Source organism: Simochromis diagramma, unplaced genomic scaffold (assembly GCF_900408965.1).
Source record: "Simochromis diagramma unplaced genomic scaffold, fSimDia1.1 OVJJ01000483.1, whole genome shotgun sequence".
In the NCBI taxonomy this organism is placed as follows: domain Eukaryota; kingdom Metazoa; phylum Chordata; class Actinopteri; order Cichliformes; family Cichlidae; genus Simochromis; species Simochromis diagramma.
Genome location: NW_024386835.1, coordinates 1,287,619 through 1,313,576, shown reverse-complemented (window position 1 = coordinate 1,313,576; position 25,958 = coordinate 1,287,619). Strand labels below are relative to the sequence as shown.

The window sequence follows — 25,958 nt, the reverse complement described above, 5'->3', positions numbered from 1 at the left end:
CATGTGGATAGGCATTCATTTCTGGAGATATTATCTCGATGCTTATCATCATTTTGACCTGATTTTTGTTTGCATCTCTGGCTCCGGGCATAACCATAAGCAGTAAAAGAATGATAAATGAGCGAGGCTGCTGAAAAAACTACTAAACAGGCGATGCAGTAACTACTACACGGCAACATCCACCATCTCCCTCACTGGGTTGATCTCCCGTGTGACTTCAAAGTGAGACAAAAACTTGATTGACATTAGTTACATGTAAGAAGAATATGATCTGCACAAAGGAGCTGTTTCTTTTGTTTCCAGGCAAAGGCTTTTACTTGACTCTGGCTCTCTTCCACGGGAAAATGGATTGCTATCTCAAATGTTTCCCGTTGGAACTAAATTGGGCATTTTCATATTAATTCTTCAGCAGCTGAGACTTGTGATGCCCTGTGTGTGTCTAGAAATGGGGTGTCTGTGTAATTATTTGTTCCACAAGCGTCTAAAAAGCATTTTCAAAACTCATGGGGAATATGAAGAAATGCAAAAGCCGTGCAAACAGTTTGAGGCTGCATCCTTAATACTGGACAAAGGTATTAAAGGAGGCAAAATGCACAGTGGATTATTCCCAGGGGGCATCTGTGTGGCTGCACGTTCAGCAGATAAAACACAAGAAAGAAAGAAAAAAAAAATGGCTCATTTTTAATGCCTCAGTTTAGTCAAACCCCAGATTTAGATTAAACCAAAAGGTGTACTTATTAGGCTGCTTGATCAACTGTTAATATATCAGATGCATGTATCTGAATTTCTTACATAACAGAATTACAGCAGGCACGCTCCTCTAAGACTAAAAAACTGGAATAATATGTGAGCTCATGCTCTCACGGCTGAAGATGTTGATTACTGGAAATTATTCAGGTCATGGCTGACTGGAGAGGAACACGCTCTGCTGCCATCATCTGAATCCAGAAACAAAAAGTGGCAGAAAGGGGCAAGGCTGTCTAACCTAGTGATCCCTCCACACAGCTCACTCCTGTGTGCGGCCAGGTTCACCTGTTACTCTTCACTTGATGACAATGGGGACTCGCTGCCAGTGCGGCACAGGGATAGGGATCCCTAATTACCTTCATTTCTCAGAGCAGTGCAGATAGCAGCGTGAACAAAGACGATACAAAAAAGACTCAAATGCACAGAGAACCCAAAACTCTGTGCACGAACCAGCTTACTCTTATGTAAACATTAGCACCAATGTGTGGTTGACTACCAAGTTATTAATAATGGTGCGTGACTAAACTTTACCCCTCCTGCTTTCTAGATTTCAGTTTCATGTTAAGAGACATCGGTCTTGTTACTTCATCATCATTCAAACCTTTTACAATACACACGAGTTGCATTTGCTACCAGCCACAAGTGATTAAATTCAAGCATAACGACACGCCTGTGCTATCGAAAGGACAGCTTAATAGCTCACCCTTCCATCTGATCACGCAAATACGCACATACATGCAGGTGGGATCCACAGACTGATCATGTTATGTCTCTACAATACATCTGTTTAGTTAAATATTTAATTTCTCACTGCACCAGTGTTAACATAGGAATTCATCTGCTGATTTAGATTTGGTAATCAGATGGTACGTCTGCACCAGTTTTAATAAGGTGCAGTTGCGTTGCACACAGTGAAGACAGAGTGAGCGTGAAAGATGGGAAATGACGGAAATGCTGTCTTGGCTCCAATTTTTACAATAAATGGGGAAACCTACAGTTTCATTTCTGTGTGACATAAATTAAAATGAAGCTCAAGTCACTATATGATAATGCAAAATACACGAAACCCTGAACTCTCACTTATGACGAGGACAAAGAGCATTAAGTAAAAAACAAAAAAAACAAAGCATTGTTCCTTCAGCTGATTTCTGATGAAGTAGAAATATTTAAACATGGATTCCAGTGAAAGCATACAGGAGCTTCCAGGTAATTAATGATGCGCGTGACTCAGATTAAAAGTGACTGCTGGAGTGATGCTGGGCATATGTGAGAGGTTCCTAGGTGAGTCCTAGGTCAGCTGCACCAATAATTTCCATTGTGAGTCATAATGAACAGCTGTTCAGTCCTTTTACTTCCAACTCGTGCTAAAATAAATTCTGACTTCTGCTTGAACAGGATTATACTTTGTATTTGAGGATTAAGCAATAGGAGTCTGGTTTCTGCTGTGGTCTAAGAGAGACCTCTGTATGTGTCTGTGGGAAAAACGTCAGTGTGGAAAGGGGTCAGCCCAATGACCTTGCTCTGCTTCTAATACTGCACATTTACTATAAAAAGAAAGTGTCTTAAAGCGCCAAGTGGTGACACCTGGTTTCTGCTGATGAAAGCATGTCCTAACATTATGGCTGATTAGTGTTTGCAGACCCAGTGTTAATGTTAATTAAAACAGCCAACCTTCATTTGCTTTTAGTAACTTAATGTAAAGCAGCAGCTCCGCGGGACCAATTGTTCTCAGACTGATTGTAAAATGTTGGTAATCTGTGTTAATAAATTAGATGACAGCTATTTGTAGATTTTGGCAACCAGTCTGACAGTTGGTCCAAGTTGCACTGTGATTGTCTGGCGACAGTCTCCCACCAGATCAATCAATCAATCAATCAATCAATCAATCAATCAATCAATCAATCAATCAATCAATCAATCAATCAATCACTTTTATTTATAAAGCACTTTAAAACAACCACAGCGGACACAAAGTGCTGTACATTGGAACCATAAAATAAAATTACATAAGATATAAATAAAAGCCAAATAAAAGAAAGAAAAAATAAAATAATTAATTAAATAACTAATTTCATGTCAACGGAAAACTAAGTCTCACTGAGGTTAAAAGCCAAAGAATAAAAGTAGGTTTTAAGACGTGATTTAAAAGTGGACAGTGAAGGGGCCTCTCTAACGTGCAAGAGAGGGCAAGACTGTGAAAGCATTTAAAAACAAACATAAGAATTTTAAAATGAACTCTAAAAGACACAGGCAGCCAGTGCAGTGAGGCCAGGACAGGGGTTATATGCTCTCTTTTACGAGTTCCTGTTAGGAGTCGTGCAGCAGCATTTTGAATCAGCTGCAGACGTGAGAGCAATGACTGACTGACCCCCACATAAAGTGCGTTACAGTAGTCCAGGCGGGAAGAAATAAAAGCATGGAACACTGTTTCAAGGTGCTGCCTCGAAAGAAAAGAGTTTACTCTTGCCAGTCGCCTTAAATGATAAAAACTGGACTTCACCCCTGCTCTGATTTGGTTGTCCAATCTAAAATCACTGTCCAACTTTAAACCAAGATCAGTAACAACAGGTTTAAAATAAACTTCCAGGGGTCCCAAATCTACAGAGGAGGACTCACAGGGACCACTGGGTCCAAACACCAACAACTCTGTTTTCTTTTCATTAAAATTTAAAAAGTTCAGAGCCAACCAAGCTTTAATGTCATCTAGGCATGTCAGGAGAGGTTTTATGGAGATGCCATCCTTCTGCTTCAGTGGCAAATAAATTTGAAATGCGATCCCATGCCTTCTAAGGATAGAACCCAGAGGCAGTAAATACAGTAAAAACAGTAGTGGCCCTAAAATTGAGACCTGTGGGACACCGCATGACAGAGGAGCAGAAGATGATTCGGAACCGAGAAGGCTGACACACTGAAAGTTCGATCTGACAAATAAGACTTCAACCAACTGAGTGCAGTGCCACCAATATCTACTACATTACTTAATCGAGAAATTAGAATATTGTGGTCTACGGTGTCAAAAGCAGCAGTTAGGTCAAGCAGGACAAGGACAACATGGTTACCAGAATCAAATGCCAGAAGGATGTCATTAAAAACCTTTAATAATGCAGATCTGTGCTATGAAGAGTTTTAAAACCTGACTGAGAAACCTCAGAGATGCCATTATCATCTAGAAAATCTTTCAGTTGACTAAAAACAATTTTCTCTAAAACCTTGGAAAGTAAAGGCAGCTTGGAAACAGGCCTATAGTTCGCTAAAACTGTGTGATCAAGGCCAGGTTTATTAAACAGTAGCTGCACTACTGCATGTTTGAAATTTGCAGGAACCACACCAGAAGACAGACTGCTGTTAATAATTGATGACCTGCACAATCACCTTTTCATGACAATAGATTCCCAGAAGTTGAGGATGTTGAACAGTTGATCTCTTAGTGACGAGCTGGTCAATGCAACTACTTGCAATCAGCCGCTGAATGCAAAAGAATTCAGTGTGATCACCCGGTAACTAAAAGTTTTTATGAGTTGCAAAAAAGTTGCCATCCTACTTTTACTCTAGTGCGCCTGAGTCCTTGGGCCTGTGTTGGTTGTTTCACATAAAGGATTTCATTATTCCTGTCACAGAGTGTACATAAAATATGGATTAAGCTTCGGAGTCTAAAGTCAAGGCAGAAGTACCTTAGATGTGCATGTAATGTCCAAAATGACTGATTGTATAAAAGTGTATGCGAAAACAGCTGTTCACTAGTTTGCCACTTGATTTATGACCTCTGAAAAAAGTCTCACAATAAGTTCATGGTTTCAATCACTAGTTTGATGCCTTTTTAATACTAAACTTTGTGTTCATTATGTAAAGTGTGGACAGCTAATAGAGCAGTTTTGTTCAGTATCTTTGATTTCAAATACACTCCTTCCTTTTCAAAAACCAAGATAGTGATGACCAAAATGCTCAAGTCAAGGCTTTTAAAAATGGGACTTGATGAACAAACCCCCAAATCATTGTACCAAAATGATTTAGGGGTTGATTTGTGACTGTTGCCTTTGCATTCTTCTTGCCAGCTTGAATTGGATGGTGCTTAGTTGACTAAAATAAGATGACATGTACAAAGCACCAATCATGAAGCTGTATTTGAATCAAAGTGTGATGAAAGTTATTAATTTTCTGTTTTGTTACCAGGCTACTGACAATTTCATTGCATGATACCACACTGAGAAACAGGAAACTCTGAATGCTGAATAATTGAGTAATCACAAGTAATTATTTAGTCCTAATCATTTTTTTTTATAAAAAAAACCTTGGATTACCATTTCAGTTTAAGCTTGAAAGAGTTGCTAAATCAAGCCAAATAAAATGTTGAGGTTCACGTTCAGGATTTATTAGTAAAACAAGGAACCAAGAAGGAAACATAATAACCCTCTGAAATAAATCACTGCTTAATCTTGCAACCTAGCCTGAATACAATAACACTTTCATATAGTTGAAGAAAAAGCTAACTGAGAAAAATTGGAGCAGGTTTTTAAAAGCAATCCTGCTGTGGGATCTGGATTTGTAGTTACATAAGATCCCAAAATTGCTAAGTGTGACTTCTCATTTTGTCATATTTCATGTAAAATAATGATTAAAACTTAAAATTTCCCCAGTAGCACGTGTCTCCAGTCCAGTTGCTGGAAAACAGACATCGATCTTTTGTGTTTGTAAAAAACGCAAATCTCTGAAACAACACCAAGCGCCGCATGTCTATCACCGTGCTCGGACCAGTCATAAACCTGGCAGTAATGATCTCTGAGAGACAAGGGAGTGGATGAATGTTTGATGATGGAAGCAGGACGAGGCTGCTGGGAGTCAAAGAACCATTCAACACATGCGAGGGATTCCCCCTTCGCAGGTAGAAAGAGGATGAAGAGGAGGCGATAAAGTCAAGTGCGAAAGACAAAGCAAGCTGCTGAAAACAAAACAGGAAGCATACACAGAGGTTTTCCATTTGCAGACTGAGAAAAACTGAAGGAATCAATCTGCAGGTAAAAGTGGAGGCCCACAGTATCCAAGCGGTTAGCTTTTTTCCCTTTTATTTCTGTTGCCTGATTTATTTCAGCCCACCAGTACCATCCCTGTTTTGGAGTGGATGTGCCTGCATTTTTCCAGCTTTTATACTGAAAATAATTAATCAAAAAATTGTTTGGTGAAGAATGATTGCCTTAGAAAAGCTTCTGGTTGCAAAAGCAACACATTGTACTGGGAAATAAGATACGACATTTAGTGTTACACTACAGGACGCGTCAGTGGTGCCTAAAGGCAACCTGGGCACTGTGTGGTGTCAGTGGTGCAATTTCAGAGGGAAATTTGAAATGACAGAATAATATTCATCCATTCATCTGGCAGCAAAATGATGCACTCGAGATTAACGCCCCTCCAGACATCCTGGAACACCGTGAAGCTAAAGAGTTAAGTAATGTCAGATTGGGTTTGGGCCATAAGAGTTTTCTTGACAATAAGCAATAGAATATTAAGAAGCTGATATAGAATTTCAGGTTCTTCCAGCCTGATCTTCCATCTATGATTGGCAATATGTGCATGTATATGTTTTGCACTCTTGAGCCCTCTTTCCCATTTACAGACCACCTCCAGCTCGGCCCGCCCCACCCCCAGCCCAGGACCACTCTCTTTGTCAGCAGGAAATGTGATTTTAGGGAAGCCTGACTTCCATTTCCTCTGCTTCCTCTTAGCAAGACTCCAAGTCATTCCACTGGGGATCTCCAACCTGCTCATCCAGACTCATGGCAGCATGTACAGAAAATGACCTCCAGTCTTCAACACTTTCTGTTGCCTGCGGGGGATATTACCATATTAATGCTGCACTCCTGGGGCAAATGAGTGTCATAAAAAAAAATCACTCTGGATACCGTCTTCCTCAAACCTAGCCCCCCCTCTTTATTTCCCTCCGCTTTTTTTCCCTGCCTCTCACATCTGCTATCTTTTGTTGTATTTTCTGCAGCCCCCATTGACTACCCCCCCCCCCCCCCCCCCCTAACCAATTCCTTCGCACAGTCTGGTTTGAAGTGTGTAAGAGGCTGGCAGGCTTTACACTTCAGAATTAAAAAGGCCATCTGGTGGAGACAGAAACGTAGATGGCTGGATAGGAGGGGAGAGGAAAAAATGAGAGGAACAGTTTGTCTTTGAAGTTAACATGTAGACAGAATCCTGGGTGGGGTATTACATCTAAAGTGTAAATATCGCTCTTAGCGTCTGTCATTTAAGTATACACACAGCAGTTTGGAATGGCACCACACTGATCTACAATACAACAAACTGCAAAGCTTAACTGTGAAAATCTTATTAATTTGAGGAAACTAAAAGTATATGAACAGATAATGAACTTTATATTTGCTGTATAATGTCAAACCTTTTCTTTGACTGTCAATTTCACATAGAATTTGCCTAATTTGTTTTGCCCTAAAATAGCAGCATTTTGATGGGATCGGGAATCCCAACCTGTATTCCACATGGACATACTGGAATTTTTAAAAGATTGGTTTTCCAACAGGAGTCTGTCTGTCTGCTACCATAATAGGTTGCACACCGGAGTGTTCTGAACAGAGAATTGGAGTCCACTGGTAACACGCAGGCTCCCAGTGGGAATGCAGGATCAGAAAAGAGACTGACAATGTGTCTGTCAGAAATCCTTTTGTCACCCTTCTCCCTTGAGACTGTGCGCTTAAGTGCTTTGCCAGAGCCATGGCAGACAATTTTTCCCCCCTGCAGAATCTCCAGTAAATACATTTAGTCAGCTTACATCTCAGACATTTGATGAAAACTTGTGCATCGGTGTTTTAATGTGGCAGAGAGCTACACTTAATCCGGAATACACTCTTCAAACATTAGAATGTTCTTATTGTACAGAGTCATATTCCTTCGCTTGTTGTGGTTGCCTTTGTACGCGCGGCAAGTAGCGCAGGCGATTGCACTGGAGTTTCACTTGTTGACAAGCTGCTGAGGGAGCAAATGGAAAGTCTGACACCTACACAATTATTTTGTGCGGAAGAAAAAGGACCTTTTAAGTTTCACCGATGGTTCCTGAAGTGTAAGGCTACATGTCACATCTTGTTTCCCAGTAAAGTATGTCGCGCATACACCAGAAGCATCCCCTAGGCGATAATTCTTCACCAAACCATTTTTAAACAACTAAGAATCTGTCAAAGATAACATATTAAAACAATAGCGGTGTTAGCTGCATCTTTCTGCTGTTTTATTTCAGTCGCGGTTGAGGGTGGGCTGCTGTTTAGAAGGCAAAACATGAAACGCTCTGGCAGGAATTTGATAAGTTTGGTCAGTGAACAGTGCAGGCTTCCCAGTTCTCCCATAAGACCAGGCACCACGCATGATCAGACTGGCCCACTTGTCCTGGTCTGTCTTCCACTTTCCCTTCACCCTCTCCATCTACTGGCAAGTTTCCATGGAAACAACAGAGAAAAAGACAGAAAAAAAGAGAGAGTGTAGACAGAGAAACAGAGAAAAACCCCAAAGAACGTGGTCTGCAGCCTGATCCCATTGAGAGCTTTATGTTGTTTTAATAGGTAAGTCAGTATTTTTAAATGGATTTGAAGACATATGCGCATTAATATCCCCCTGCTCTGTTTTCATAATCTCTCATCAATACAGATAATTACTGCTTGTCAGCCTACTTGACTTGGTGAGACAATGGATTTGAGACAGATCATTCTAGCTCAATAATTTACTCCGATAAACTTGTCCCACACTCAACACGCTGCTTAATTAAGCTTCTGGGATTTGTGGGAACTGACACCAGGGAACAGGCGCATAAAACTCTGCGTAGATTAACAACTAAAAGGCTGTGTATGCACAGAGAGCAGAAATATGCATGCACAATCTTTTCAGCAGATTTATAAAGCCACAAGTACGCCTGGCTCTGTTTTGCTGTCACTGTGGAGCTGGGCGCACATTTATAAGCCCCATTTGCTCTCCTGCAGTTCACCACACATCGAACACTGATACATGCACAGTCACTGGACAGTAGTTGCGCTGGTAAGGTTTTCCATCAGCGCCAGAACAGATGTCATTATGCATAATTGTTATTGCTGTGGACCTTTATTGGATCCATCCATAGTGTGTCATTAATGAATTTATAGCTTTCAAAGAGAAACAGACAAAGTTCTACAGAGCTGAGGATAACATTTAGAGATAACTAATCGCTCAAATGTCAAGAAAAAGAAAAGAATTCACTTAGTCAGTGACACTATGCTCGCCAGACACTTTATTTGGTACACCTGTTCAACTCCAATTTAATGCAAATATCTAATCAGCTAATCACATGGCAGCAACTCATTGTACTTAGGCATGTAGACATTGTCAAGATGCCCTGCTGAAGTTCAAACCGAGCATCAGAATGGGGAAGGAAGGTGATTTTAATGTGGTGTGGTTATTGGTGTCAAATATGCTAGGAATGATCTGCTAGGATTTCCCCACACAATCATCTCTGCTTACAACCAAGGTACGCAGAAGATAGGAAGTAGATAGGCTACAGCAGCAGAAGAGCTGGGTGTCGCTCTTCTCAGCTATGAACAGGAAACTGAAGCTCACCAAAACTGGATAATAGAACAGTGGTTTGATAAATCTTGATTTCTGGTGCGACAATCAGATGGTAGGCTCAGATATTTGGTGTAAACAACATGCAAGCATAGCTCCATCGTGCCTTGCATCAACGGTTAAGGCTGCTAGTGTTGAAATAGTGTTGGGGGTAATTTCTTGGTACACTTCAGGCCCCATATTACCAAGTGAGCATCATTTAAACACCAGAGTGTTGTTGCTGACGATGTCTGAATCTGTATGTGAAGAATTTAGCCGGTTCTGAAGGCAAAACATGGTCCAATCTAGAATCTAGAATCTAGAAAGATGTACATAATAAAATGTCTGATGAGTGTATACTTTGATAATCTCAAAAGTCACAAAGGAACCAGGGTAACTTTGGAGCAACTATGCCACGCTCACATTGACTAATGCTCACGTTTGTAAAAACCACCAATCAATCTTATATTTAATGTCCATGATATCACATCATTTAGCCGTGTGACAGACTGGCAAACTGTCCAGGGTATACTCCGCCTCTTGCCTTACGGCAGGTGGGACAGGCTCCAGCCCCCTCGCGACCCTGAATTGGATAAGCAGAAGAGAATGGATGGATAGATGGATATCACATCATATCACACAAGACTGACTGCAGAAGACTCAGTGTGCTTTGTGAGTGAGGAGTGACCTTTACCACACCTTCCTCAGTAACGCTGTCCAATTATACCAGTTAACGAATGTTAAATTTATAGTTAAAAACAGCTTTTTAGAAGGCATATATGTATTAACAATGGAATTATACTTGGTTTTAATACACATAATAATGATTAGTTATGACTATATATAGTAATGTGCATGAAGCTGAGAACTGTTATTTTACAATGTTAACAGCATCATACCATAACATTTTATATACTGTGTTATATGTTTGTAATGATTACACAAATGAAACAAATACAGAGAATTCTTTTTATTTTTTATATTTAAAATTTAAACATAACACACTGTGTGCCCTAAAAACAAAAGGGTGTCTGACCCATCGTTAGAGAACAAGTGCTTTAAATAAACACAGTGTAACTGGCTGTGATTTAACACCCAAATGGCAGCTTCGGTGCACTTTTGCTGAACATCTGCACCCAGTGCACTGTTTGTCTTGTTCACATTGGCCTTACAAAAATGTCTTTTCATTTTCTAAGAATTTCCCACATTAATTTTGCGTTTCATCAAACCCATGAAAATAAATCATGTTCCAAAACAGTGAGTGAAGACTGAAGTATATTCTTGTATCTCTAGATAAAATCCCACTAATTCAATTTGTTGGCAACAAAATCAATTTGCTTGCTCAAAACAGAGTCCTCAAATCCATCTCGTTTTATTTTTGCGCGGATTTTTCTTTTGTTGTGCGTAAATATTGTCTTTGTAAGACTCTGTGAGCATTTAATGTGATTTGACAAAATGTTCCTTCGGGACACGATTTGTTATCTCTCTCGACTTTCGGTGTACAGGAGCATGTGCACATGTGATTATAAAAGAGTTGTACAATCATCTGCCTTGGAAGAAAAGCAATGTGAGGTCACAAAGATAGAGGGGATGAAATGGAGGGAGAATAGAAAAGCAGAATCAAAAGTGTAGCGTACACGCTCACTAAATGAGGCCCTTGACAATGAGAGATTAACTGTATGCTGCCCGAAAACACGCGAAAGCCATTACGGGGATGTTTTTGTTATTCTCAGTGAACTCTGATCTAATGGTGAACCCTGTCCTTAAGCTGCTTTATAAGCTGGCTATTTCAAAGCTAGACATGTCATATAACTCCGGATAAGAGAAACATTGGTGTTCATGAAAACTGGAAAACAAACTGGAAAAAAAATTGTCTAAGGTAGCAAACTCACTCCAGCTGTGTAGCAGCGCGTGTGGTGACAGTTAACAAATGGAGAGTTTTTGTTTTCACTGTCTTGCCTGTCACATCTATCATCAATAAGAATCAAAGGACACAAATATTTACTAATGTGTAGATGTCAAATATTTCCAAGGGCTGAGTCTGTCCCTGGCAGACGCACAGTCTGTGAGACAAAGGGATCATTGTACTTCAACTCAAAAGCTGTGACTGAATTTCTCTGTTTGATCTGCAGGCTGTAATCTACAAACACTCTGAAGAAGAGGACGCGGAGGATGGCAATGATGCTGTAAATGGCCTCTGTCAGAATAAAAACAGTGGAGCTTTGAGATCTGGCGGGGCTGCTGCTGCACCTTCTTTTCTTCAGTGCCGCCGTATTTAAAAGCCGACCGGACGCTGACCACAAATCGCAGGCGGGACGGTGACTTTGTTTTGCCCAGGGATATGTCATTGGGGAAAGCCCCTGTGTTGGGGGTGCGCCCTCAACCCCGACCCCTCTGGCTGTCCAACCTCAGCCTGCTGTGCTTATGTGTGTCTCTCTTTGCCCAGGCTCCCCAGGGTTTGCCTGTGGTGGGTTACAACACTGACACCAAGAAAGAGATCACACTGGAGGGAGATTTGATGATCGGTGGCCTGTTCCCTGTGCACCAGAAGGGTGAGGGTGCAGAGGACTGTGGAAAGATCAATGCACAGAGAGGGATCCAGAGACTGGAAGCCATGCTCCTGGCATTAGACGAAATCAACAAGGATGAACACATCCTTCATGGGCTCAGACTGGGAGCTCATATACTGGACACATGCTCTAAGGACACCTATGCTCTGGAGCAATCCCTAGAGTTTGTCAGGGCCTCCCTCACCAAAGTGGATGACAGTGAGTACACGTGCCCTGATGGCTCCTACGCCATCCATGATGATGTCCCTCTGGCTATCTCTGGGGTCATAGGAGGGTCCTACAGCGATGTCTCCATTCAGGTAAGGACTAGTGAAAACAGAAATGTTTTTTTTTTTCATTTATTTTAAAAATGCTTTATGCCAATAAATAAACTGATCAAAATTCTGCATTAAATTTGTCAAAGAGACCATTTTCAAAAGATGAACTTCACTTTTAGCTGTTACTGTAGGCTCGAGAGAGAGCGCCAGAGAGGGGAGGGATTACAAACCCAAGAGTGATTGTGATGGATTGTCATATAACTGTCCATTTAGACTTAAGTACCACGTGCAATTACCCCTTGCGAGATGTTAACACAGGGACTTAATGAGTATCAGTTCCGCAAGAAGGATCTGTTTACCTGTACGCCCATGTGCTTGGCTGATCTAATTTGGAAGCTCTCTTTCTCTTTCCCAGTAATTCACACTTCAGCAGTGGTCCTGTCAGAGGCAGACATGCTACAGATGTTGCACTCAGGACGGGCTGACAGGATGACTAGTGATGGCATGATTACTCTCAGCAGCAGTGCTCCTTTCGGCTCACTCAAGCTGATGCGATGAAAGCTCTGCTAATTGGGCCTCCCAATCTTCAGCTGTAATATGGCTGCCACATAAATGCAATTTCAAGTCATTGTGAAAAGAGATACTGTGCGTCCTGCAGAACTGAGATTTGTAAACATCCACAAATATACATGCCTTAAAGCATTAATCCAAACTCATCATCCCGGCTCAGCCAGCCAGACGACCCAGTACGCCGTCTCATCTGAAGAGCACGGTTCACCTCACTTGAGATATGCAGCTTCATGTTCCAGATATCTGCTTCTTGGAAGAAAAGAAACACACTTCTGCTCATCCAAAAACAATGATTGGAATCAGGTCGCAGATAAACAACAGACTCTGCAGGAACCCCTGTCAGTGGCAGTGTGCTGTTTGCAGCCTTTCCCCACTGCGTATGGCAGGACAATAGGCTGGGGGAAGCGTCTATACACACTTTGTCTACAATATAGACATGCCCACAATGCTAAGCCAAAAAATAATTAATTCCCTGTGAACAGCTGCTTCACTAGCTATAGCGGGCACATGAAAAATCTGTCTCTATTCTGCAAAAAATTGATACGATAACTCCAAAAGTTTTTAAATGAGTAAATGATGGTTAGTAAGTTTGGGAAGGTGCTATGTAAATGCAAACATCTTCATTTACTGTAGTCTTGACAAAAAATAATACCAAATATGTAAAGAAATGATACATTTTGCAGGTGGAGAGCTCCTGGAGAGCTTTAAGGCTCGTGCCTATAGCACCTATAGAGGGATTCCTGTTCAAAAGGAAAGTTTGAAAATAAAGGAGTTGATAAACGAGCTGTAATTTTAGCAAAACTCTGCATCTGGGGCTCCTCAGAGAGTGCCCTTGTCTTGTGGTAATTTATGGGTATGCTATTACAAGCCTGAGGTCTCAGGTCTGCCCTAGCTTCTCGCTGAATATTTCTCATAGTAGAAGTACACCATAGGATACAGATGTCTTTTTTTTCAATACCACAAACAACTTGTAATGAAGTTCAGTCATGAGGTGTGCTCGCCGTCTCTTTCTCACGCCTGGTTGGTGAGTGTGTGATTATGCAAATAAATCTGCCCTCCTCTTACACACTTGCTAGCATTTTAAAATGAACTTTAACCACATAGTTATATTTAATCTTCCTAATGTTCTAAAGATTTACTGCTATTTTCTGGGACAGTGTTCATCCACAAACATATGCATTTGGGCCATGAGAAATATGTGATATTTTTGTGCTGCTGCTGGAAATCATCTCCACATAATGTGTCCGTTCTTTGTAACTGCCTCATTTGTATATAATCTATAGCCTGTCAGACCTTTCGGTGAACCAGCCTGAGTGAGTGAAACTTTATAATGTCTTCCCATCTGTGCGAATGGCACAGAGTTAATACACATGTGTGTATTTCACCCCAAAGGCAAGGCAGTTACAGGACAAGCAGCATTTATTAGTTTAAAGGCGCTTTTTGGTCCGGCGACGTGGGGGAACATGTCGAACTGACAGGTGGTGAGAACGCTGAGTGCTGTCTAAATCTGTCACAATGAAGAAGCGTGTTGTGCTGTGCTGCTGGTGTTGTGGTGTGACAATCGCAGATATGGGGGCGGATCTGGCTGCCAGCCTAGCCATGCTGCAGCTACACGGGCCCAGATTGAGTTAAGTGTGGAGGCGAAGTTTGATGACGCTCTTGCAGGGTAGGTCCTGTCTTCCCCATCTGTGGTTGCAGCCGGGCTGTCTGGTAGATTGGCAGAGGTGTGCATGCACACAGAGGACGAAAAAAAAGGGGGGGATGGAATGAAAGCTCATGTTTCTCAGAAACGCGGAGACGCCGACGTGCAAATCTGATCACAGAGTGAAGGAGATGGAGTGAGTCACATGGCGTCATGTGGCGTCAAAGCACTTCACAACCCCAAGTCTGTATCTTAAACAGTCTGGGGGAAGTCTGTGATGCCATCTGGATGCTTTGACTAAATGTACATGTAGAAATCGTTGGGTGATTCAAATTTTTAGCCTCGACCATTTTCCCTGTGGAGTATCCAAACAGTGGGTCATCAGTGCAAGGTGAGTAATGACCTTGTGATGACATGCTCGCTTACATTCAGCATCTTTATTCATGTGTGAAGCACCAACAAGTTACACGTTTACCCTCTGGACATATCATTCTATACTTGAAGCAAAGACACTGAAGCGCTTTGCCAGTCCACATCCGGTGTCACGTTATATTAATTTTTGTTGGTATACCTTTTATATAACTGGGGACATTAGCTTTATTACTCTGCAGTGTCCTAAATGGGTGGGTTAAAGAAAGGGTGCATTAAATTCTACAATTGCAGTCCAGGAACATCTAGCCTCGGGGTCGGATTCTGATTAATACACGGACGGGACTCCACTTTTTGTTACCCCGACAGCAGTCTTCGGTGCTGAATATGACTCACCGGTATGAGAGCATCCCCAGGCAAAACATAATCACCGGGGCGCATTAGAAGAACAACACCTCTGGAATGTCAAATACTCAAGTGCTCACAAAAGAACAATGCTCAGGCATAAAACACGGATAGATTTAAAAAGAAAAAAAATCAAAAAACTCTGGAACCAATCTGCAAACAATGGAAAATAACACACTGTGATGTTTCAGAGCAGCATACAAAAATTGCTGTCTGGAGGCAGAAACGTGGCTTGTTCCAGGGTATTTGGATAAAAGCGCTTTCTGAATAACGGCAACTTTGTGGATAATTGGAATTTCTTCTGGATTCACAAGGATGCATGCTGGAATTAAAAATGTTGATCTTGATTTGAGCAGTCTGGTTGACATTTGAAGACTAAACTGTGTGAGCAAAATAATAGGATATATTTATATATATGAGCTTTCAGCCAGCTCGAGAATTTCATTTTTATCACCCGCAAAGAAGACTATTTTTAGCATTGTCTTCATCTGCAGGTAGACTGTGCCAATCTCCAGAGCATACATGAGTCATATGAAGGATTTAAACATGGATACACACATGACAGAACGCAAGCCCCGGAGAATAATAATGATGAAACGTATCAGTAAAGCTATGCTGTGCAAAATGCATTAGTCATGGGTAAAAGTGAAGAATACGCCCTGAAATTGTAAATAATTCACGTATGATTGGATTATTCAGCCACCTGACCAAATCCACTATTTGTGCGGTTGAAATAAATATCATGTTCACCGCACACATACACACACAAACATCTATATCTATCTTATATGATAGATATGAATGATAACATGACTTAAAGTCAGCTGAACCCCAGTTTTGTTGTTCTGTGTCTGAGGCTTTTTAACACCAGTGTCCGGCTGGATTGTACTGACCATGTCTGGCAGATATGATTTAAATCTAAAAAGATGAAATTGAAATAATGACCAAAAAAAATGAAAATGAATAAAAGCAGTACATGTCAAAGCTGAGTGACTGACATTAAAATGAATGGAAGTGCAGCCGTAGCCTCTCATTTAGTGTAATCTGAATGGCTGCATGGCTCTGGGGGCTTTGAAAGACTATTGCAGCATAAAGGAGACTCGTATTATCCAGCAGCATTAGAGGGCAGGACCTGATCAAAAACAACCTTGCTCCAAGTATGTGACAGCTCATATTTCTATTCTGTTAAAGCTGTTGCCAAGCAACTAAATGATAAGAAATAAACTGATAATGATCCACTGCTAATGATAACACCGTGCGTGTGCTGTGCGTGCATGCATGTCCACTCCCCGTGTGCGTGTTTGCCTGAGTGTTCCACAGTGCTGCAGTGGGCCGTGTGTGTGTGTGATACTGAGTGAAGCTAAGGACTGCTGCTTTGGGAATACAGTGTTATTGCTGTAGAAGCACACAGAAACAGTCTTCTGGGAAGAGCAGATGGGCTTTTCATGTAAAAAAAAGAAAAAAAAAATCATGACATCTCTACAAAGGAGGCCTGATATTTTCTGGACGAGGACACTGTTTCAGTTTCTTATTTCTGTGTTCTTGTATATCTCTCGCGTTTAAATTTTTTCTTTTGAGCACATCTCACCCACTCACTAGTATATTAAATTCTTTCAGTTCATTACTGCCGTATACATTGGTGGATGCTTATAATGAACATGGCCAAAATGTTATATCAAGGTCAACGGATGTACAAAAATCAGAATGCTATTAACACTTTCTTATAAAACATTTTTTTAAAACTATGAGCTCTGTATGGCAATTAGCTCACTAATATCATTAATATAGTTTTTTATATATATATATATATATAGTTATAGTCCCACCCACCTGCTGTTGAAACCTTTTGTTTATGTGGGTCAACCAATCAGAGAAAACTTGATTCGGTGTAAAGGGAGATGATATAAAATGCTTTGTTTCGTCATTGGAGAATTAATAATAATAAAAAATCAGTGCAACATATGTTCCATATCTCCAAAAGATCAAAGCATATTTTTACATTTGAAATTTGCACATATATATTTTTACTTTTCCGTCATGCAATCTGAAATCTTTTCATTGTTCTCCTGCCAACTAGCAGTATATGACAGCTGAGAGATCGGCCCAAGTGCTGCTACCAGATCAGGCATGCCCTCACTGCCTGGTAGGAAACCACTTTCACAGTAATCTGCTCAGAACCAGACCCTGAGCTGTAAATCCACACTAGGCCAGTTCTTAATTGTATTAATTAAATAAGGTGCTGTCTGAGGCAGCATGATCCCTTATAGCTGAATGTAAGAGACTGGAAGCCATACACTACAGCTAAAACCAAAGGCAGTTATGTATAGTTTAGTATTTTGATCCATTCAAGTAAATTAATTTAATGAGTGTTCAGTTTCGTCTTTGTGCTTTATAGAGCGCTTTGAGTACTCCGGGAGAGTAGAAAAGCGCTATATAAGAATCAGTCCATTTACCATTTACCTTTGCATGAATTTTTTAGATTTCATATTTGTACACCACCTGCTGTCTTTTTTGTCAAAACAAAAACAATAGACAAAATGCCAATCGTTGCCTGCAAAAAGTAAGTAGTAGTAGCAGTGTTAGTGGTGATCCGACACCAAACCGTAAGTTATGTAATTAAGGTTTCAGCTTTTGAACTTTTCAAATGCGATTTTATCTCGATAAGTACTATATCAAAACATTTTACTCACTTAAATGAATTCCGGCACATAAGACATGCAATATCGACCACTAAATTAACCAAATTTTCTAAAGATTAAGATTCCCTCTTTAATTTCCAGTACAAAAGCATTAATATTGACATTAAATTAATGTACAACACCAGATATGAAGAAGCACATGCAGGTCTGTCTATATATAGCCATTTATAGAGCCGTTCACAGGACCTTCTTAAAACCTGCAGGTGCAGGCAGAAAGAAACCCTCCGAGTGCAAATTGTTAAACAGAAAAGACTGCAGGATGAAAACTTTTCTCCTGTAGACACTGACTTAATGTGTTTCACATCGTTCCCTCTTTTGCCACAGGTTTTCCAGTGACAGGATTCATTCCTCAAGTTATTGCCCTCTGCTGTCATATTTTGTATTCCTTTGAACCTGTCGGGAGTTCATTCTCGACTGAGAATCCTTGTGCCGCAGAAGCCAGCTGGCAAAAACCTCCCAGGTTAAAGGAACGTAATGATGTTAAAAAATAATCAAGATGACAAGAGTAACAAATGGATAAGCAGAAAAAAGAAAAATGGTGATTGTTGAAGTTGTGCGCACACTATCCTATTTTACCAGTGGCCTCGACCCTAAATCGTCATTTTTTAATACATGCCATATAAACATCTATATAATGATTTCCATTAAGCCTGTTGTATCAGTGTCATGCCTGCCGCTGTGTGATACAAGATTTCATAAGCTACGTGTAAGTGGATTACAGCTCCATTTAACACCCCACAGAGAACTATCACTGTGAGCATTGAAGAATTTCTGCAGCACAGATAAATGTTTTTATTTTTCTAACTGTGCACAGAAAATCATGGCAACAAAACTATGCCATGAAATGTACTGATACTACAGGTGGAATATTAGGTACCCTAGACAGATATTTATATAAATGTCATCATTATATCATACTATCATACTGTAGTGATGACAGAAATCAGGCAAAGATTAGGAAAGTTTGTTACAGCCGATACTGACAACCTCCTTATAAGCAGCGTTATAAAAAGTTATAAAAATAATTACCGAGTAATAGAGTTCAGATCAAAGGGGCCAAAATGCAGACACAAAGGAGGCAAGCTGTAACAACCACCTGCATCAAGCTGCAGGTGGTGTAAACCTAAGGGAACCAGAGAACAAAAGGCAGCTGGTGAACTCACGTATGAACATTAACACAACGAAATACACTCACCGGTCATTTTGTTAGGTACACCTGTTCAACTTCTCATTAACACAAATATCTAACCAGCCAATCACATGGAAGCAACTCATTACATTTAGGCATATAGACATGATCGAGCTGATGTGCTGAAGTTGAAATTGAGCATCGGAATGGGGAAGAAAAGTGATTTAAGTGACTTTCAGTGGTACCAGACAGGCTGGTTTACCTGTACAACCATCTCGAGGGTTTACAGAGGATAGTCTGGAAAAGAGAAAATATCCAATGAGCAGTAGCTCTCTGGCTGAAAATGCCTCATTGATGTCAGAAGTCTGAGGAGAATGGGCAGTATACTTGGAGCTGACGTGACTCGGTCATTCATTACTACCAAGGTGTGCAGAAGAAAGCTGAATGCACAACACGCTGAACCTTGAAGCAGATGGACTGAGGCTACAGTTCATTCAGGATAATCAAAACTGGACAATAGAAGATGTTGTCAGGTCCTAATGAGTCTCGGTTTCTGTTTCTTTGACACAAACAACATGAAAGCATGGCTCCATCCTGCCTTGTATCGATGGTTCAGGTGGGTGGTAGGTATAATGGCGTGGGAGATATTTTCTTGGCACACTTTGAGCCCCTTAGTACCAACTGAACATTGTGCAAACACCATGACCTGGCTGAATATTGTCGCTAACCACCATCCATCTTTTTATAACCACAGTGTACCCATCTTTTTATGGGAGCTTGCAGCAGGATAATGCGCCACGTCACAAAGGTCAAATCATCTCAAACTGGTTTCTTGAACATGACAATGAGTTCCCTGCATTCAAACGGCATCCACAGTCACCTCATCTCAATCCAAGAGAGCATCTTTGGGGGATTAGCATCGTGGATTTGCAGCAGACAAATCTGCAGCAATTGTGTAATCCTATCAAGTCAATATAGACAAAAATCTCTGAGGAATGTTTCCAGAACTTTGTTAAATGTATGCCATGAAAAATTAAGTCAAAACAGGGTCCAACCCAGTACCAGCAAGGTATACTTAATGAATTTTCCAGTGAGTATTCTCAGATGACCAATTTGGTCTTCCTAGCATCGATAGCACACGTCTGTTTCTTTGTCTAGAACAGCTCAGAGATGGTTAATACCCTCAGCTTAACAGTCACGGGACTCACAGGCCTCGATGACAGTCTGTTTCTTGCCTACAGGAGCCCTCTTAGATTTTCTGGCTGCTTTTCTGTTAATGCTAAAGTCAGGATGTGAATACAAACTTTAAACTGAAAGAAAAACGTCTTTCACAGCAATTTCTACTTTGAATTTTCTACTTTTCAAGTTCATTTTATATCTCACCAATTAATCATCCTTGAGCATGTAACACATGGTTTAAACCATCAGTACAACCAAAAGAAATTTTAGCCTTTGTTCCTTATATAACAGCGAACACTATGAAGATGTTAAACACATCCAGTTTTCTGTTTTTTGCTTTTTTACTGGTGGGGTTGGGGGGAGGTGGTGATGGTGGTTATCAGCTTTCTCTGTTAAACTTGGTTTTCAGCTTCAGATTTTGTGCATGCTCACATGCATTTCATGTCTCGTATGACTCATAGGGAAGTGATGCATATTCCAATCAGTGATTCTATTAGATGATGATGATAAAAAGTAAAAATAAAAGTCTGTATAGAACATTTAAGTCTAAAAAAAGACATGAATATGCTGGTTGCTGCAGAAAAGCATTAATCTTGGGATTTTGAACATGACGGCAGTGATTTAGAGGTCTCAAACTGGAAACATTACAGCTTAATAAAAGATAAATAAAGACGTGGAAATCATTTCAGTTTCTAGATAACTTAGAGTAAAATTACATTTATTGACTGGACAGGTGTTCTTGGTGTGTGCTCTGTGTTCTAGTAGCTGCAGTTCAAACAGTGTATGAAACACTAGAATCAAGTATAAAAACAAGCAAAGATTTTCTGCATCACCAAATTAATTATGCAACACACTGTTTGTGCTGCTGTAACTTTACAGCTGGGCTTCAATCTTAAAAACTTGCACAAAAAATGTATTCCACCAGCTGAAAATTCATATTACAATTAAAACATGTACGTAGTAAATAAAACTATCAGTGAAAATGTGGCACTTCAAGTCAATTTTTAAAACAAAAATTCAGGAAAAAAACTTTTCCTGATCAGGTTAGCATTAGTTACCATGGTGATTTAGCCAGGTTAAAGGAGAGCCATTTTCATGACACTAACACATTAAGCGATGAAGTCACAGAGAGGGGGGGATAGACTGAAAGCGCAAACTTTATACCCTTAGCTAGTCCCTCTTTTCAGGTGCAGCCACTTCTCTGAGACTGGGAGAAGCAGGAAGCATAGAGGGTGAGATGTCACACCTGTGATGTCTAGATTGAAAAAATCAAGATGGTGATAATCAAGGTGCTTAAGTCAGGAGTTGCAGTCCATGACAGAAACACATTGCACAGCACAGCTAGTAATATATTAATGATATCAGCAAACCTTGATTTTTTGGAAACATTACTGTCCCTTTTTGTAGTCAGATATCACCAACATGCTGATATCATTATGTAAATATTAAATTAGGAAAAAAATACAGGAGAAACTCAATTTAACACAAAAAATTGTGAATGTCCCCAATGAATTGTTAGGAAACATTTCCCACTGCAAATATGAAAGAATTATGGACTACACTGATTAGCTATCATAGGGTGAACTGGTAAATGTAAAAATGATTAATCTGTGTTTACATGTCACTTGCACTTTAAGTTATGCTTTGATTTCTTCCTAAAGCAAGCAAGCACAGTACTGCCAGCTGTTTTACCACATGTTGAGAATGGCTGTCATGACGGTTTATGGAGAGAGATGATTTTATGTAGAAATGTGATTACGTATAGGCCTTTCTGCATAATCAGAGTTCCTCCAGCTGACCTCAAACTCTCACTGAATACGAACCTTTGAAAAAAAAAAATCAGTGAAGTGTTTCAACGACCTGGATTTTCATAGTGTTTCATTTGCTACACTACAGAAGAAGCAAAATAAAAGCTCTAAATCATCCGCTAGTAAAAGTGTTTGATATTGTGCCTGTTTGAGTGGTGGTAAAAAAACAAGACCAGTGGCACTTGATTGTGCATATCATTTTTTGTGTGAAACATCCTGTCATTCATTTCAATAAAATTAGCAGCCTGGAAATCACTGTGATTGGCTCATTTAACATTCATCTCACTACGATCCAACAGAATTATAAAGCTCTGATGATTTAAATCCAAGCACATCACAGCAGATCTAAGGGGACATTTCAGTGCATTGCTCTGTGTTTCTATAAAGATAAACTCTCATCTAAGAAGTGTCTGCCTATGTTATTTGATGTGACCTGCTTTTTCCTTGCTACTCACTGTTTTCCATCCAAATCAAGCGATTTGTTACCAATAACTTGCAATTTGCATATTGGCTACTACCTATAGGAATACTATTCTAGCCTCACATATAGCCATGCTTTTACTTTGTCTCCATTTCATGATTTTGATACATCAAAGCACTTAAATTAGTGCCATTATTTTCAAATAGATGTCAAAATAATACTACTATATAATATATATATATAACTATAATACTACCACTATTATAAACTGCTTGCAGCGTAAACCAGGTTGCTCTCACTACAGCTACATGCAGATAATATATAGTAATGATAAATGAAATCACACTGGATGAGCTGGAATGTGAATTTCCTTTCTGACTTTTATAAGAATGACTCATTGGCATTCAGGATGCAGCACCATGAGTGTGCTGGTGTGAGAGTCGGCATTAAAGTCAGCCATAATTAGGTTGGCATTCTTTTGACTGATCAGACTGACTCCCCTTAGGCTCCCACAGAAGTGCCTGAAGCAAAAGTTAGTCAGTAGCGGCTTCTGCACACACAGCATGCAGTGTCACAACACCGACAGAGCTTATTACACAGAAAATACAAAGTTTTGAGATTCTTTGACACTTTGACGTCATTTCACTCTCATCCCTACCCTCGGTTTCACTCTACTCCTGTCTCGTCATGCTTCTTTCTTCTTTCATCAGAAACTTTTCTGAAAATGTGTTCCTTCTTATTCTGTTTACTTTGTGTACCACCTGTAGCCACTCAGCCATTTGTGCTCCACACGTTTATTGTTTATTTTTTGTTGAAAGCATTACAGATCAAAAATAACGAGGTAGACAGGCAGTCGCTGCAATTATTAAAAACATACAAGGATCTCACCACTGATTCAACAGGAGTGTTAAGTTTTAAAGAGACTAGCAGGGGTCCGTTTAAGAAATAGGAGCCTGGATGAAGGGAGACTAATTGTATCTGCAGGGGGGAAAGACGTAGTGTAGTTAATTACGTTAATATATTTAATAATAGGCAATTATAACAAATCCCACAGATGGTCCGTGTATGTTTTCTGTGTAGCTTTAACAACTTAATCGCTTCAGTCTGAAAGAAAAAACGTAGTTGTGACAAAAATATTGTGAAACCCTTTGAGATTTTCTGCATAAATGCGGCTGCATATCATTGCATTCATAAATACAATCCAATTGTGTTACACATTGTGATTTATTTACTGAAGACAGTGATCTAATATTATGTATCTCTCAGAGGCAAAAGCATGGGAATGTTTGTTTCAGGTGACTGTGGATCAGACCTGCTCATTAGTTTTGAGGGATTTTAGTTCCTCAATGCTAATCCCAGGTTTCAGTGCTGAGCAGGTTCAAACCGGGATGTTGGTGGGTTTTCTTACGTGAACTCTTTGCTCCGTCAGATTTGTTTTCTTTGTTTGTTTCTTTGACCATTATTTGATAGAATAACTCATGTGCTGGGGGTCGTTGCGTTGTTGCTTGACATTTTAAACTCACTTCATATACAGGTGTTTGCCTCTAGTATTTAGCGGTTTAATTCACAATTCATTATTTCATCCATGATGGAGAAAGCTCACCTGGCCCAGATGCAGGAAAATAAGCCCAAACCTTGATACCTACCTTGCCTAACCCGAACCCTAACCAGAAACTTCTATTTTGATCTCTTTCTTTCATAAATCATTTGTCAAACAGCTTTCTGGCTCGATCACTTGACCTTTAGCAGCCCTGGATTGAAGACTATTGTTTTTGTTGTAGCCAGTGACAGAGGGTTGTTGTTGCAGAGGAGGTGCCCTGGGTTTGTGATGACCCTCGGGGCTATTATAAGCTTCATTTGTATTTCTTATTTGTACACAGTCTGTTTAACGGTAAATTGGCGCGGTCTAAACCTTTTAGGCTCTATAACCCTTTCCATCCTGATACATGTGTTGTGAAAATCTAACTGCCTTATATCCCTGTTCATTAAATAGAAGTGGATTCCGATCCCAGAGCTTTCCTACTTTTCACACTCACAGATTTATAGTGAAACACCTATTCCTCAATTAATACACAAATAAATAAATAGTATTTGCTTTATTTGTTTAACCATGGTCTCCTTATCTCTCCTTATCTACTTTTATTGCATGAACATCTTTTCTGGTTATATTTATGTAGAAATATAGAAAAGTGGAACTGCATGTTCATATTATCAATACTTCATAAAGGCTTATTTGTTGTCTTTCCCTTCCTCCAGGTTGCCAACCTGCTGCGACTTTTCCAGATCCCTCAGATCAGCTATGCTTCAACCAGTGCCAAGCTAAGCGACAAGTCCCGCTATGACTACTTTGCCCGCACCGTGCCCCCCGATTTCTACCAGGCTAAGGCCATGGCAGAGATCCTACGTTACTTTAACTGGACATATGTATCGACAGTGGCATCAGAAGGTGACTACGGTGAGACTGGCATTGATGCCTTCCAACAGGAAGCTCGTGCCCGCCAAATCTGCATTGCCACCTCGGCCAAGGTGAGCCGCTCCATGAGCCGGTGGAGTTATGAAAACGTGATCCGCTCCCTGCAGCAGAAGTCCACCGCCAAGGTGGTCATTCTGTTTACCCGCAGCGAAGATGCCCGTGAGCTGCTGGTAGCAGCCAACCGCATGAATGTGACCTTTACCTGGGTGGCAAGTGATGGCTGGGGAGCCCAGGAGAGCGTGGTGAGGGGAAGTGAAGCTGTGGCAGATGGGGCGTTCACCATTGAACTTTCCTCCTATCAAATTCCCAAGTTTAATGATTACTTCACCTCCTTACATCCATACAACAATACCAGAAATCCGTGGTTCAGAGAGTTTTGGGAAAACCAGTTCCAGTGCAGCCTCCATGATCTAGGCTGTGGGAAACACTCGCTCCGGGAGGTTCCATTTCAACCAGAATCCAAGATCATGTTTGTAGTGAATGCTGTCTATGCAATGGCTACTGCCTTACATAACATGAGACAAGCCTTGTGCCCAAACTCCACCAAGGTGTGCGATGCTCTTAAGCCTGGCAATGGACGAAAATTTTACAGAGACTATATTCTCAAGGTCAAAATTGATGGTGAGTGAATCTTAATGAACTAACATTACTTAAGCAAAGCTTTAAAGAAATATGTTTGTCATTATTTGAACATCTGTATATAAAACTAAATATAACTCCAGGTACCAATGCATGTACTAGATGGTGCCAGATTGAGTTAAATCAATTTAGATTTCCATAAAATGTTGAATTTAAGACTAAGCCTGCATATTTATTCACTGCACCCAGAGAACATTTCTATAATGATTCAATTAGCAGAGATGAAACAATTTCCTCACCCTCGTGCTCGGAGGCTGCTTTTGTCATGCATGCAAGTGTGAAAAGAACAATGGATTATTCAGTTTAAAACAAATCAGACACAGCTTAAAAAAATATAACTTGTTTCCTGCTTGTCTACACAAAGCTGCAGCACAAAACAAGTGTCAACTACTGTAACAGCATCAGTTCACACACATCGTAAGTGATTGGCTTTCCAATATAAATGCTCCTACTTGTGCAAATTAGCTTTGATTTAT

General features: G+C 40.3%; 1 protein-coding gene across 1 annotated transcript in view; it reads left to right on the top strand.

Annotated features, from left to right (window-relative positions):
- Positions 1-25,958, top strand: part of grm2a (glutamate receptor, metabotropic 2a) — a 36,211-nt gene that overhangs the window by 3,850 nt on the left and 6,403 nt on the right. The window contains exons 2-3 of the mRNA XM_040028702.1: positions 11,454-12,190; positions 24,627-25,464. Coding sequence (XP_039884636.1) covers positions 11,663-12,190; positions 24,627-25,464 — 1,366 coding nt within the window. The 5' untranslated portion in view covers positions 11,454-11,662. The remainder of the gene's footprint in view (positions 1-11,453; positions 12,191-24,626; positions 25,465-25,958) is intronic.